This window comes from Saccoglossus kowalevskii, chromosome 12, assembly GCF_978046115.1.
Source record: "Saccoglossus kowalevskii chromosome 12, keSacKowa6.1, whole genome shotgun sequence".
Lineage (NCBI taxonomy): Eukaryota > Metazoa > Hemichordata > Enteropneusta > Harrimaniidae > Saccoglossus > Saccoglossus kowalevskii.
Genome location: NC_140652.1, coordinates 19415825 through 19433204, shown reverse-complemented (window position 1 = coordinate 19433204; position 17380 = coordinate 19415825). Strand labels below are relative to the sequence as shown.

Below are 17380 nucleotides of genomic sequence, written 5' to 3'. Positions count from 1 at the left end.
TATTTTGCTTCTAAGTTGCATGAGAAACAATATTTCTTTGGTGTTCTCAAAAAAAATCATTGCAGTCACCTTCAAATTCAAGATGGCGTCCAATATGGCTACTGAATGGTAATTGTACACATATCTGGTTAAATACTTATGCTAGAATGTTAGTTTGAATGTCTATACGTATGTTTTATTGACTAAATAATCCACATATTTGCATTCTAAGTTGATACCAATAGTTGATAGCAATATATCCATGCTAACCGAGTCCAGAATTTTAGTGAATTGTTCGTCTCGTAGACCTAATGACTTTAGTAATTATAGAAGTACCAATTAGTCATTCTTCAACAATCAGTAGTCAAGAAAAATATACTGACAAAATCGATGGAATCGGAACATCATGAACCCCCACAAGAGAGTCAGACCAGATGCGCGTCAAAAGTAAGCATCTGCTGCTGGCATGTCCCGCCCTGATGTTCCAATGTCATGTCAGCGAAAAATGTCAAATCAAATTTACTAGACAAACAACCACACCAAGTCACAAGGTAAAACAGTTTTGTATGATATATAATATTGGATAGCGGATCTGTTTTAATGATACATGTATAGTATTGCTCACTTCAAATTGACAAATATATACCACACTGTGTACAAACAATTTGAGCAATGAGCAGTTCATAACTATATGCCGGGCTATGCTTTCATAGTTGTTTTTGGACCCTATATATAGGGTATTATATATATTTATAAACTGCTAAATTTAATTGCCACATAGAAAAAAATAGTTTTCAATTAAAAGTTTAAGTAAATTTCATTTTAAAATGCACAATATAAAGTATACAATGGGCAATTAAAGATATCATTATTGTTTACGAATATTTATAATAATTGTGTGTGGCACGCACGCACACACACGCACACACACGCACCCACACCCACACACACACACATACTTGTATTGCAATATGTTCCGAGGACTCCATTGGATTAACTTTTAATATAGTTGAATTAACTTTTAATATAGTTGCGATATGAACTCGATTAAAACGCGTTCCTATATAGGGTTGCGTTTTAATTGGAGTTTAATTAAACTCAATTACAATGCAATACAATGGAGAATTGCATTTTAATTAAGTTTAATTAAACAAGAGTTGAATATCCCGTGACTGAACATAGAAATGTTTGCGAAGCTTAGGTTTAGTATCGGGGTAAGGTATGGTATAATTATATTAATATTAATATAACGTGAACCATACCTTCCCCCGATACTAAACCTAAGCTACGCAAAACGTATTAATAATCGAATTAACTATTAATATAAATTATGTTTTCCGAGGACTATGAAAAAGGTCCTCGGAAGGTGTGTATGTCCTCGGAAGTAGCTATATATCTGTATTTTTGTCCTCGCAACATATAGCAATCCAAGTACACACACACACACACACACACACACACACACACACACACACACACACACACGCACACATACTTGTATTGCAATATGTTCCGAGGACTTCATTGGATTAACTTTTAATATAGTTGAATTAACTTTTAATATAGTTGCGATATGAACTCGATTAAAACGCGTTCCTATATAGGGTTGCGTTTTAATTGGAGTTTAATTAAACTCAATTACAATGCAATACAATGGAGAATTGCATTTTAATTAGGTTTAATTAAACAAGAGTTGAATATCCCGTGACTGAACATAGAAATGTTTGCGAAGCTTAGGTTTAGTATCGGGGTAAGGTATGGTACAATTATATTAATATTAATATAACGTGAACCATACCTTCCCCCGATACTAAACCTAAGCTACGCAAAACGTATTAATAATCGAATTAACTATTAATATAAATTATGTTTTCCGAGGACTATGAAAAAGGTCCTCGGAAGGTGTGTATGTCCTCGGAAGTAGCTATATATATGTATTTTTGTCCTCGCAACATATAGCAATCCAAGTACACACACACACACATACACACACACACTAACATATCAAAGTAACAAACACATTTTAATATTGCGATCTGAATAGTAACTACTAATATATGATTCCGCACATTTGTACTTCCATTAGTTATTGGTCTGAATCGGAATCATCTTCATCGTATTGTGAATCAATGTTTTTGATTTTGTAAATCAGCAGCTGGTGAGACATTTGTAGCTGCAGTTTATGTACATGACATGCCGACTGTTCTTAAAACATCCCCTTCTTTCGTGTCGACAGACTGTCTTACAACCACAACATGTCATTGCCAGGACTGCAGATGGCGCTAGTAGAATGTCCATCCAATCAATTTTCAAATTATTGTCTGTAATAGTCCAACCATGTCCATCTGGTGTTGGTTGTTTTTTCCTTCTGTGTGAGGCAGTTTATGTAGCGAAATGCTTGATAATTGACCCTCTGCGCTTTTTTCCTCAATGCACATTGACATGGGGGTAATTGTAATTTCTCTGGATCTGATATTCCTGATGCAAACATGATTGTGCGCATTTCATTGACCTTGGTTGTTGGAATAGGCATGATGCGATTGGTCCTGGCATTGAAGCTTTAATATATGCAAGTTACTGCTTCGCAAGATATGAATAGGTCATCTGGCTGGGGGGGGGGGGTAAAACTTCTTTAAAGTGATGCCATTGCACTACGAAATGCGGCATTATTATACAGCAACCAAACAAAACCTGTTTTCCCTGACTTTTGAAGGCACTCGTGGTGTCACATCTAGTAAATGGATGAGCCCCTATCAAACCTTCTGGTGCCATTTCTCCTAGTTTGTCTCCTATAGCTGTGAGATTGACATAACGTGTTTTACCCTGTACCAGTTAAGAACAGACACCTAGATGTGATCCATATCAATCCACAAGCAGCTAATGTCATTGCATTCTATTTGGTGCACTGACACACGGAATTCAAAGCATTTGTTCCTAGAAAATGTGTCAATTAATGACTCTTTAAGGTAGCGAGACTATTATTTGCATACTTTTTTTCATCTTCTAATTGTGACTAAATGACTACAAATAGACCCGGAAAAGAATATATTTTTAGAATCGCCAGACTTCAAGCTTTTCACAAGTGTATTTTGCATGCCCGTATCTGCATTCTACGACGCGTTACTCAATCAAAGGTGAAAAATTACTTTTTCTGTAAAAAAAATAATTACGCATTTAGGCTGGCGATAAAAAGTATTTTTTTCACTTTTCCTAGTTGTTCAATAGTCTGGTAAATTGAATGTGTCTGGTCAGTTTTATTCAAGCAACGCGTTTTAAAAAATAGTGTGCTGAATTTCAATTACTGTTTTAGTCACTTTGCCCCCAACTAAAACCACAACACGTTGGTAAATAATCGATGAAATAGTGTGTCTGGACACATTCAAGTTCCTCTCATTGTCACCTTAAAGCTGTGAAAATTTGGTGTTAATCCGACGACAATAAGTATACGTTATTTTTTGTTAAAGACCTTGTATTTTGAAAAACATAAACTCCTAGAAAACGTCCATGAAGTAACAGCAAAGATTTTCAAGCTTGTTTATCGGCACAATCAATTTGTTTTCCCATCAAGGTCTGTTTTACCATGTGTAGGGGCATCCAAATGTGTAAGGCTATTAGAAACCAAAAAAATAAAGGAATGGGATAGCTATAATTGGATAAATTCGGCATATGAAAACACCAAAATCAATGATTTTTTTCAGTGGCTGTGTGACCTTGTGTCTGACACATTCATATGCAAATGACTAATCTGTGAAACAAACAGGGGCGGAGACAAACCACTCGAATGTTCGGAAACACTCATTGTGTGTCAGATAGCTACTGATAACACATCCTAACATTGCTTTGTCTTGAGTTTATCTTTGAAACTTAAGGCACACAGATTAAACCTGTATTGTTGATTTTGGAAAACACTACTGAGGCTGCCTTGCTTCCCTTCAGAAAATCTACATTTTAACCAACTTACATGACATTCTATGTTATGTTGACTTTATCATATGAAAGTTTATAGTGCATTTCATCAATTAATAAATAAATGTGAAAATCGTAATTTTCAACACAAATAATAGTCTCGCTACCTTAAATCTCGAAGGGCCTTTTTAAAATGTTTGTCAACTTTTTGGTGTGTACTACTAATTACGGTGATAAAGCCCCGTTCATTTCTGTTAATGTATACTAGGTTCTGTGATGTCATTGATTAGTAATAAGTTCAATGTTGTTAATTTACGACTTTTCCAAGTTGATAAGCTTATCGTACATTTGCAGAAAGTACGAGTATAAATTTATCGCAATTTGAACTGTTAATTCTATCGAAATTCCGTTGTCATAGTTTCTAAGGGGGGATTTAATAAAAAGCATGTGTTTACTTTTAGGATTATGATTTGTTTTACTCAGGTTTACTCATGTTGTGGTTTGGTATTTTAGAGAAATTCAAATCTGATTATGTTTACTCTGGTATTGCAGTGAGTAAAGACAGTAGAATATATGCATATGCAAATGTTAGTAATTATTGACTGAACAAATAAAGTAAAAAGAAAATAATATGAATATTATGTAATCTTGGATTTGTATTGCTATTATATCTGTCCACATGAACTTGAGATTTTAAAATGAGATTCTCCTATTTCATGCATACATACTCACCTTACATTTTCGACAAGGCTGCAATATGATTGTTTATTATCGACAATATACCATGCACTGTCTCAGACAATGCATTTTCCACCGCATTCGTTACGCACGGCATATGTACATATTACCCCCTTCTTTCTTCGAAACTATTTCTCTGGAAAGGTTTGCCTCATCATTCATTTTCTCGTGGAGATAACATGGTATCTTTCAAAATGTTCACAAAATCAGCTAATTTCACTTGTTTAGGGTATGAAGCATCGAAACACAAGGTATCATGTCTTTGCTGTACACCAAGTTGTTCTATATACCTTGTCCATGTAATATATAATATCTCTTATCGCATTAAGAATACACACATTTGTATCTAATTTACTGGTTAATTTTTTTCAAATCGAAAAAAGCAATTACCGAGTTGTGGAACAGTTTTTTTTATTTATTCTTTCATTTTATCGCAATGTTTTACCAGTTTTAGTTGTTGGTTCGGGACATCGCTCTGATAGTAAACTAAAGCGGGGGAGTCGTCACCTGCGCATGCGTCAGATGGCCATAGCGTGTCACTATTTACAAACAAGCGTCTACCCATGAGCCTTTGCGTTTTTAGCGTGTGTTGTTATCGTCGCTTGGAACTCAATTCCCGCGCGTGCGCAGGTGACGACCCTCTCGCTTTAAGTTTCTCTGACATGTTTTCCTAAAATGGATAAGAAGTAAAAAAAATAAGGTTGTAAGAATTAAAATAAATAGACAATTTGCAATTTTTGATAATTGAGAAAAAGTTTTTTTTTTCTATTTAATTGTGAAGTCACAAACACGACCATATCTGTTTCTGCACTTCATGGGGAAACAAGCAGTGACGCTTAAAATCGCACAGCACAGATACCTGACACAAAAACTGTAAACTACCTTGTATCTATAAATTGAGATAACGAAATTATATTACACTGATAATGGACTTCAAAGGATAAGCAGTTATAATAGTCATTGCATATATTGTTTACATAAACATACAGTTGTTAAAAAATTGAATAAGTAAGCAATGAAATCATCAATGTTATGTATACGGCGGCATGCGTCGACAATATAAGCGTATGAACGCGTGTCTATTTTAACTACATTTGCACCATTGACGATGACATGTCAAAAATAAAACTGAGGAACAACTATGTCAGTGAATGTAGGTTAACTAAACAGCTTAGTCACGCAAAGTTGCTATTTAATGTTTGCTATCGTAATGGATATACTACGTGCAGTTATCTATAGAAGCCTAATTGTTTATCTCTTCATCGTTGTACGTTTACCATAATAAACCTTTGACACAATCCATGAACATTGTCCCAAATAATATATTACGAAAACTATATCAAATTACTGACACGCGTTGTGGAATTCGAGCGAATTGAGCATAACACTGCGTGTACACGCGCGGGTTTAGGGGGAGGCGTCGCGGCGCCAGACACAGTTTGGAACAAAGTTTTCAAGTTATCCCGAACGTTTGGATTGTAAATGCGTCCAATGGATCCATGGTTCACGCATTCTGATAAGAAAGTGCATAACAAGTAGATACATTGGGCGTAAAATTACTTGGCGAAAAGATAGGCGAACATTGAATATTAAATTGTCACATTGTTGGAGAAATACGATCATCAAAGGGAAATAATTACAGGCGAACGAACAATGCATTTGCACCACTAAACATGGTTCGAATACGTAGTCTACTAAGGAAGCACCACACTAACGTCGACAGGAGCCTTCCTCGCCACGACACAGTCTACTTTGCATATTGATGGGGAACTACGAACATCGAATGTAAATAATTCGGTATAGTTTTCACATTATGTAGGTTCTGGGCTTGAAATGAGGTCAACTTAAATAAATAAGTACATTCATCAATGACCTATTATGCAAGAAATAAAATGATGGAGCGTAAAACATTTCGGTTGCCTTTATCCTGAATATATCGTCCTCTATAGATTTATACATCCAGTATTTGCATAGTAAATATTAAGTGTCAACTGTGCATGACTAAGCTATTTTAGTTTATTTGCATTTACCAACGGAGTTGTCTTGCAGTTTTTGTCTCACCATCAAAAAGGCAGCACTCCAGCTAATACTTTACCTTGTGTGTACCGACGAATATCACAGTAACCATGGGTAATAAATACTCCTACCCAAGGGTCGATATGTCGGCGAAGACGGTCATCGTCACTGGTGCAAATACAGGTAATATACACGCATACACACGTTCACGTTGCCAACGCAAGCCTCCATATAAATAACATAGATAATTAAATTGCGTATTTGTTTGGGTTTTGTTGTTAATTCAGTGTCATTGACTTGCCAAAATTATTTTTGTCGGGCCGTAAAGCCGGAGAGTGGACAATTGTCTGGGAAAGTACTAAGACTATCTCGTCTATACATACAGAACCGGATCCTGCTCTTTCCCCGTTATAGAACATCAAATGACGAAAACGCATGCTATACCCTTTTTTTAATGTCATAAAAACATATAACCCTTCATATAATAAAGTACATTTGGCGTGAGTTGTGTAGTGAGCTATTTTTTACCACAAACAGGCCAATATCTCATCAACCCCCGCTATGTTCAACAGGTATCGGCTACGCCACGGCCAAGCAGATAAGCATGATGGGTGCAAAGGTCATCGTCGCTTGCAGATCTGAAGATAAAGCAAACCAAGTAAATGCAACATATAATACTTCCACAGTGATTATTTTCTGTATAGTGTCGTCTCCCATAGCAACATGGCAGACAGCAGGGCAAGTTTTTTACATGATTTGGCAAAGGTGCAATTGCATACCATGAATGAAAACGCGTTTCACACGAGTAACATAAATTCATGTTTCACAATGTATCAAGTGCGAAGACAACCGAAATACATTAGAATGAATTAAGCCCTCATCTTTATTTATTTATTTATTTATTTATTTATTTATTTATTTATTTATTTATTTATTTATTTATTTATTTATTTATTTATTTATTTATTTATTTATTTATTATTTATTTATTTATTTGTTGTTTAGGCTATTCATAATATGAAAGCGGACTATTTGCAATGGAAGCAGGAAAGGCAGAACGCTAAATCAAAAAATAAGTCCATTGTTGAACCATCTGAACAAGAGCCACGCCCAGACGAACTAAAGGTAAGTAGATTGTAGGCTATATGTATATACATGTAAGCAACCTGAAGTTTGATGCTAATTACTTTATCACTATAAACAATTTAAATATGCTGTCGTATGTTTTTTGGTTGCATTGCGGGCCAGAGTTGTGTAGTAAGAGTGATGATAGCATGACATCACCCAATTTATATATTAAACCGACATTTCTGAAGAAAAAAAATCATTTTGCAGCTTGAATTTATGAAACTTGATCTCACGTCCCTGAAGTCAACGATGGATTTTGTACACAATTACAAATCTCGTGAATATCCACTGAATGTTCTCGTATGCAACGCTGGTATAGCCTTTCCACCTAAAGGTAAGAGTATTCTTGCGAATCCAGATCGTATCATGTAGCATTCATATCAGAGGATAGTGTAGAACCATCAACAACAACAACATGACTTCCGTTACGTGTTGTATTTTTATCACTTTTGCTCACGTGAGCCATTGCTCAACCACGACTTTCAGTGTAGTCTCACACCACCTTTGAGGTATAATAGTTAATATTACAATAAATAAAGACCAGTCGCTCGGATCAGGCATATAACGACTGAGCTATTACGATTGTTTTTTGGGGGGGATACAGCCATTAAAATGGTCATTTCAATGTCAAGTGGTATGCATTCAATTATTCATTAGCAGATCACAATGCGTACACTACATCATATGTATGTACATTCTGTGGTGTGCACGAGCAATACAACTGATTGGTAACTCAAGTACGAAACGCCCACTGCGCCTCCGTGGCCTTGCGTCTATAATACATATTATAGCAAGCAGTGGTCAACCCATTCATCTCATACGGTTACCCATTTATATCACACGTGGATTAAACCTAACGTTGAAGAAAATTCGCTTTCATTGAATCTGATATAGATATCATCTGCTGGATCACCGTTCAAAGATTTGGGAGAGGGCCTTGGTATAAGTATCAGGAGTGAGTTTGTGTATCTAGCAGTGGTAAACAAATGATGGAAGTTCGGTAGTAGATCTAACTTTGACATTCTTGAATAGTGTGTTCAATTTTGAAAGCTGTTATTGTGAAAAGAAACTTGTCATTTCCAGTGTTTGTTTGTGCGGGAAGTCTTGTGCTGGTGAACGCATAATTAAGAATAAACAATATATGTAGACACGTTAATGGGATTTACACTTTTAGCTGGGACATTTAGTGGGGAAATGCCCAACCAAAAAGCGCGTTTATAATGGAAATAATACAAACGTCCAATCAATACAGGTGTTAATGTAATAAATAGTTTAATTTATAGATTTTTATTAATGTATTTTGTGTGTCGGGGTGATTCAAGATGGCCGCCTCATATAGTTAATATATGCATATGAGCATGGAGGTAGATTCTACCTCCATGATATGAGTTAGCATATTACTTTTTGTACGCCAGCTGAGCGTGCCCTCTTCCATATTCCACTCAGTCGATGTGCTTATGTTGACAAATAACTATTCTGTGTAAACAGAAATGACAGATGATGGATTTGAAAAACAGTTTCAGGTGAATTATTTGAGCCATCTTCTGTTGACGCTACAATTACTGCCACTTTTGAAATCATCGGGACCCGGAAGTAGAATTATCAACGTATCGTCGGTGGCGCACTCCAGCGGAGCATTACAAATGGAGAATATTCAAGCACAACTATCCTACGATAGGATTAAATTTTATGGGAACTCAAAACTATATCAGGTTTGTATTTGAAGCAGATTCGATTTCAACGAATGATATAAAAATGATATAAGTGTGACGTCTTCCTGTTATTTTTTGATGAATTATCATAGTAAAAGTGTTTTGATGTTAAAGGTTTCACTGATTGTTAATGACCAATGAGCAACTTCTTTAGATTATGTCGATGGTTTGTCTCCAACGAAGACTGGAAGGTTCGGGGGTCACAGTGACATCATTAAATCCAGGTGGCGTTAACACAACAGTCAACGACAGTTTTGGAGACCATTGGTTGAGGCACGTTTGGAGTATTTTAAAACGCTTTGGTAAGATCCTGTCACATCTTTTACTCATAATGTCAGCTACGAGTCACAGATTTTGATCATCACCAGGAAAGACTTGAGACCCTCCGAGAATGCTAATTATTTTCTGAAAGTTTTGAACAAATGCATTTATATTGCAAATGAACGTGTCTTTTCAGCACGATTTAATTGTGGATTGTAGAGAGAGAAAAACGTGTCTGATAGTTTCAAATTGACAAAATCTCGTACATGGATTTGCTTTGATAACCAAATATTTAAACCAATAGTTAAATTAACAAGGAACACGAATGAATGAATGAATGAATGAGTGAATGAATGAATGAATGAATGAGTGAATGAATGAATGAATGAATGAATGAATGAATGAATGAATGGTCGAATTAATCAATTACCCATTCGGTTCTCTATGTATAGCTAGTATAAATTAGCGCCCGTAATATGATATTATAATTATATTATCACAGGCATGTTAATAGACGTAGAGAAAGGCGCTGCAACATCAATAGACCTGGCAGTGAATCCCGAATACAATGACGTCACTGGAGTATACTTTTCTGAGTGCAAGAAGAAAACACCAACTTCATTATCCAGGTAACACCGCGAATGAGTACTTGCATTTCGCACTGGAGGATTCATTTTTTGTGCGTTGATACTTTATGGGACATAATACATTTTGGGTCAATTTATGCTACGTTCATTGTTTTCATGTGTTGCGAGAACAAATTATTTCACCGTGATGAAATGCTTTATTGGATATATTGAATTTAATATAAATTTTCATTATGTTAGTGAGATTCATAGCTGAGCTGTCATATTTAATTCACCGTAATAAACTACAATGATTAGAGTCACATTTTGAGCTGTTCCGTACGGGGAACATTACAGTTGATTAGTGTGTCCTGTCAGGCAGTACCGAGTTTATATATTTAATCGTTTCAAATGGATGGGCATACAAGCTTTTACTAATTGACTGTTAAACTTAATTTCGCAACACTTAATGAATATATTCAAATTACTTCTAGGAATGCTGAAAAGCAAGAGATCCTTTGGAAATACAGTCTGGAGTGTATCGGGGATTATCTGGACGATGATATACTACAAAGTGCTGCTTAAAATCTTCATGCTGAAAAATACGACGATGATGAACATATAAGAAAACAATTCAACACGATTTTCCATACTGTCTACTGTATACAACACTTGGTTGCATTCAAGTCGCATTGTAACTGTGTATTCACGTTATATTATTCAACAGGCGAAGATATATGTAACCAATATATAATCACTATGGTTATATTCACATTACTAGCATTGTGTTGGGTTGTGTCGAGGCAGGGCTAGAAATTAATTTTTAAATATGATGATGACCGTCAACTTGGTGGTCTAAATCAAAATATTTGTGGTCGAATTACGAAATCACAACTAATCACAAGTACCAGGGGTATCTACAGTTATACTACCATTCGTGATCTTGTACAGTACTTTCTTTTTGTTGCTGAGTAAATGTTTCAATTGTACCATCTTTATTTATACATTTACAACCATAATCTTCTGATTTTATATTCATGTAATGAAATATGGGACAGCCAAGAATCGCTGCTTCCGAATCGAAGTCTATTATCAGTGTGCACAATGTCCGTTTCGTTAACTATAATGATATGCAAATTGACAACTGTTCCCACCAACTCTCTGTATTTTAATAGTCAGCACGACTTTCGGGCGTTCCACTATTTCCAATAATGTATAGAATAGCGTTCTTGGCTTGGTTTTCACAATTATCGTAAACTGTATGTTTATCATATTAATAGCATGTTCCTCAAAGCGGCGATCTTATCCCTGTGGAACACTTGTAATCAATGTTAGGACAACATGTTAGTACATGTTTTTTTTTTTTCATTTCAGAATGATGTCTTCAAATGAATCCCAAATGAATAAATACTTTATAATAAATATCTTATTTTTGCAATTTTATTTTGCAATAATGATTGATCAAGAGCGCATGACAACAACGAAAAACAAAATATTCAGAATCAACAAAATAAAATAAACACTATCTATTATGGTCATACATATACGTATGTTTATTTTATCAAACACAATGAATAAATGTGTTATGAAGTACATGTTTTATATCTGGGTAATATGTGTGTATTTATTCTCAATTCCCAGACAGGCATTCAAGATATATTCATTCGAGTGTAAGATATAAACACATATAGGCACATAAATTATTTATCACAAATAGTCTCTAAAAAGAATTATAATACATCTGTCACCGTAACGTCATAAGTTACAGCGTGCCGTAATTTTGCGGTATTTAACGTTATTCTCGTAATAACCTCATAGTATTAAAATATTTTGTGATCATTTGGAAACAGAATGATATCATTGTACCTCCCCAAATTGGAAATACTAATTTAAGGAATAAAAATGGATTTAATAGCTTGGAAGGAAGAGATGTCTAGTATAAAAATGTGATATCGCTTTACATATTTAACTACCCAAGCGCAAAGCAGTGTCCTGGTTGTAAGTTAATGTCCGATATGTTATGTAAGTTACAATAATATGCGTTATTACGCTATAATGAAATATTTCCATGATGAATGATGATTTTTCCAATGTATGCCCGTTTTGGTGACAAATTGAGCTACGTTCATCTCTAAGCCTCATTTTATAGTGTATTCATCATGCAATGTCTTGTGTGACAGGTAGATTATAATATCGTCTGCAAACAGGAAACTTGATATTCTGAACCATAAATAGGGTTGACTTTTTCTGAAATAAATAAATAGTTAATAATAGAGAGATAAAACAAACCATGTGTATTGCATGTCATGTGAAATTATGAAAATAGATTTGATATAAGTGAAATGGACTCGTGGTGTAAGTACTTGTAATGTCATGATTACCTGCATTGAGTTGTATGTAAATTAACCAAGCATCGAATATACGCGTACTCATTTAAAGCTCGAAATATGCGCACACACGGGAATTGAGTTCCAAGCGACGATAACAACACACGCTAAAAACGCAAAGGCTCGTGGGCAAACGCTTGTTTGTAAACAATGACACGCTATGGCCGTCTGGCGCATGCGCAGGTGACGACTCCCCCGCCTTAAGGATGTATGCTACAAAATAAAAAACCCATGGAAAATCGTTTAAAATACTACAGGTGTACAGGACATGTTACTCTAAACTCATAGAAAAGAAAAAAACATGGGGTGAATGTACTAATTTTTAAGATACACAACTCACAATTATGCTGAGTCAGCATTTTTAAGTAGCTTTAATAAATAACTTAAGTTGTCATTTATACTCAGTCTTAATCCACATTTTTACTGAAATTGGTTTTATCCTATCAGCACATAATATGAGTTCATATTTAAATTCAATTCTAATGAATTTAAGAAATTACCTATTTAAAGAAAACAATAGTTTCCTTCATTTGGTTTTGTATTTTAGATAATAAAATTCATAGAAACTGTCCTACAAAAAATTTCATCCATGGAAATCTCTTGAAATTGTGTATATGTCGAGTGCTTATGAAGTTATTCCATATTATACATTGAAAATGGTATGCTAATGCACTACTTTTTGAGAAAAAATTAGTTTAATTGTTTCAATAATCTTGGTGGCCATGTTGGATCATTTGCGTGACCTTTGACCTTTGCCAGTGCCCTTGTCAATATACATACTGGGGTACATCAAATATGGTCATGTACATCCAACATCAGTAGATTATATTGTTTTATATATGAAGTACAGTTTATATATATTGGCTGGGTGCTTGGGAGAATATTCTTACCTTTCATTGGAAATATAGAAATTCAAAGTCAAGCCACTAATGCACTGAAGTATTATTTTCTTCTGAGGGATACTGATGAAAGCAGTGTATTCTCAGTTAGGGCACAGGTGTGTATGGTGGTGGGTAGGGGTGTGGTGTGCTGTAACATACATACAAGGCAGAGTATGACTAGTGTTACCATACATGAAGAGACAAAAAGATCAGTATTGTTTAGTTGTAAGTAATATTTATTTTGTGTTCTGTTTTTTTAAATATTCATATATCGATAAATAAATAAAAGTGGTCCATAAATACTAATATAATTAAATATTTCACATATTTTAAAATCATATAACACTTGCTTTATCATTTTATTAATATACAATTGTATGTATTTAATTTTTTTTAAATCTGGATATAAATACATCTATTTAGATACAATAACCTTCAATGGACAAAAAAAGTGTTTTCTTTTCTGAAAATATGCCAACATTGCATGAATAATCCCATTTTTCACCCTATGAGACATTTACATACCAAATATCAGTCTAGTGCTCTCAAATAAGTCTTGTAACAAATGGATGGATTAGTGAACTAAAAAAATATCACAAGAGTCATTAATCATTGTTTTAAATATAGTTACTTCTTTTCAAAAAACTGCGATAGTGACAAGAATGTTTTTTATGTTTGGTTACCCGTGGATGACCAAAATAATCTTCACTAAGCAACTTCACCAATCCATCTATCCCTCCTCTGCTATAAGCCAAGTTCAAGTGACAAAAAGCCAGACCAGAAGCAGCTATTTTCTCAGCCATACACTTTGTAATTACCTTCTTACTTATTAGTTGACTAAGAGAAGACAGATTTTTCTTTTTACACAATAGAAATTCAAGAGCTTCTATAATAAAATCAACAGAGAAGCTATGTTTACTAATATGGCTGATGTCAACATTACATTTACCAATCAATTGTTGAAGCATATGTACATCATGTTTTGCATTGTGAGCACTGTATTCAGTGTGTAAATAATCATTAACCAGGTTTTCTTCAGAGTAAGATGATCGAGGTGGTAAAATTTCAAGAAATACAGAGAGCGTATCAGAAAAGCAGCAATGTTTATGTTTCAGTTTGTCTAAAAGACCATATCTTTGCACAGAACTAACCAGAATCCTAGCATCAAAATTCTTACAGTTATGTGCAACTAACACAGAATTTAATGGAATCCATTCTATAAAACTCTCAAGAGCATCTTTCTGTGATAATGTTGGTACTAAATTAAAGTTATGAAACAGTTTACCACATGTATATGTCAACCCAGTTACATTGGATGCTGCTGGATGTATTGGCTGACAGGGGTCAACATACTCATCAAATATTTTACCATCATAAGATGCAGCAATCTGACAAATTGAGGAATCAATACCAAATGATGTTGTTTCAAGATCAAATACAACAACAGGAGAATCTTGAAGTATTTTTACTGGAAAACTGGAGCATTAACTGGTTCAGGAATACATGTAATATCAATGTCATTTCTAATTGCAATGTTTGTGTTGTATGTGTCACCTTCTCTTAACTCAGTAGCATTACATTTGTTGTTTCGCTCCTCTTTTAATTGTATACGTCTAAGTTTGTATTTTTTTGTTTTCTGTCTGCATCTTTCTTTTTCTTGCTTTATTGTCTAGTTTTATTCCCCTCACCTGTGAAACAATTCCAGGAGATAGTCCATTTTCTTTGTTAACACTACAAACATATGTGTATCCACTATTTTTCTGTGAAACTGCTGCTGCAATGCGGATATTTAAACTTTCTGATTTACTGTAATGTCTGTTTTTTGGTGCTTTAGAAGCAACAGTGTTATGAAAGCTTTCATTGGCTTGTGTTGAACTCATAAGAGAAAGTTTATTTGCACATGCAGCATAAATTTCAAAAATAGATTTTAAATCTTTACGCAATTCTACCCCAGAAAGATCTTTACCATATGGAAGACGTTTGTGGCAGTAAGTATCTGGCTGACGTTGGTAACCACACCATTTACGATCACATGATTCATGAGATCCAAATGCATGGGGAACAATGGCAAGCAAGTTTTTATTGATTAAAGCTGGCCTACCTTTGTTCTGAGTAACAGCATAGGAAAAACATGTTTGAAAATACTTGATAACACGTGGTGTTAATATTTTGTGAGTTTTTGAAAGTTCATATAGTTTATTTCCTAGACCTTTTTTGGTGTGGTTCATATCTGGTCTCTTTTCAATATCTTGGTTAATTTCTGTTCTTAGTTTATGAATGGTTGTTGTATCATCATACATAGTTAAAGATACTGTTTTAGCACTAGTTTTGTTAATAGTTTTTACCACTTCAACAGCAATATCTCCTTCCATAGCTTTGGAACTCCCTGTCCAGTTTTTACGACAGTCATGTTTTCTTGTGTTCATATCCCCATTTTCACAAATTTTGCATCCCTTTGAACGCACAGCATATCCCATAGTTTTACCAGTTGCTTCCCCTATAGCAGCACCATGACCTGACAGACTGTTATATTCTTTGCCAGGGCCACGGCGCTGCCATGCACCATCAAAGGAAATATCAACTTGATTTTCATGTGAACTAAGTTTTTGTTCTTCAGTAAGAGCTTTAACACACAGTCGTTTTGCAACATTCTCAATACCAACACCTGCTTCTCTTTCTCTTTTATTTAATGTTTTGTGGTGTATACCCGGTATATTCAGTGAGGCAATTTATTCACATGAGTCTCTCCCATTCCACTGTGTACCATTCCTATGTTATGAAATAAGAAACAACTTAGATTAACATTTTATAAGATTAGTTTTTGCTGCCCTACATTACTAAAAGTATGATCACCAATATATGACCATAAGAGGTTAATAATTGAGATGAATCCTTAGTTTGCCTGTAAATCTTACCGGTGGCTAATTTGGTATTTACATCAAATATAGGTAATCCTTGGTTTGATTTGGCATTCCTATGTGTCGAACCTGTATACACATGGTTTACAGCACCACATCTCTGGCAAGGTATATACAGTACACTACCAAGACCATATCGTCTCTCCTCCTGGCAATCCATCAGATCAAGGTGTTCACAACACACAGCACAGGCTTTTAATCCCTCAGCTAGAACAGACAGCTGTACTGAAATGTATGAATATTTACAGAAATAAAAAGAAACCATTATTCCAAACTCATCATTTCCAAAGAAGCCATAGGCAAAACAGAAACTCTCTCACATTCAGATAATGTGAAAAATAACAATAATTTTTAGGTCATGGCTTATTTTCAGAAAAAAACATTTATTGGGAGAAAATGTCCAAAAATATATATTACAATGTATTTAGAACAAAAATATTTGACACAATAACAAATAGAAAAAATAAAATTCAAGTATCTACTATAATATGCAAGTATTTTAATTTTAATTTCCTTAACACAGCCGCAAGTTCATCATGTTACATGTTAATTTTTTTCTGAAGAGTAAACAGATGAAATTTCAATGCTCTAAATTTATAACACTAGGAAAATAAATATGGATTTCAAAACAGCAAAATATAGAAAATATTTGAACGTGATGTTTATTCATAGTTAAAATTGTATCCCCTTGGTTATATGGAAGTGTGAGGACAATCATGCCCTCAAATTGGGGGATTTGTGCGTATAGTTAAAATTACCAGTTCGCGTTGAAGGCACCTCGTCATAATTAATGAAAGCTGCAGACGACGCGACAGACAAACTTCGTTGTCAAATATTTTTTTTATCACAATTTCTGTATTTAGTGAAACAGGAATTAGGAAAAAATAA

The 17380-nt window shown here is 34.5% G+C and overlaps 2 protein-coding genes across 2 annotated transcripts; one reads left to right on the top strand and one right to left on the bottom strand.

The window, feature by feature from the left end:
* Window positions 1-6782: 6782 nt before the first annotated feature.
* On the top strand, window positions 6783-10891 carry LOC102802726 (retinol dehydrogenase 12-like). The gene is made up of 8 exons (XM_085505944.1): window positions 6783-6822; window positions 7212-7297; window positions 7645-7764; window positions 7975-8101; window positions 9256-9479; window positions 9634-9781; window positions 10243-10369; window positions 10801-10891. The coding sequence occupies exons 1-8, from the start codon at window positions 6783-6785 to the stop codon at window positions 10889-10891; spliced, it is 963 nt and encodes a 320-aa protein (XP_085362070.1).
* Window positions 10892-14191: 3300 nt separating this feature from the next.
* On the bottom strand, window positions 14192-16051 carry LOC146735605 (uncharacterized). The gene is made up of 2 exons (XM_085505943.1): window positions 15263-16051; window positions 14192-14962 (listed from the first exon to the last, which is right to left on the bottom strand). The coding sequence occupies exons 1-2, from the start codon at window positions 16049-16051 to the stop codon at window positions 14192-14194; spliced, it is 1560 nt and encodes a 519-aa protein (XP_085362069.1).
* Between the last annotated feature and the right edge of the window lie 1329 nt (window positions 16052-17380).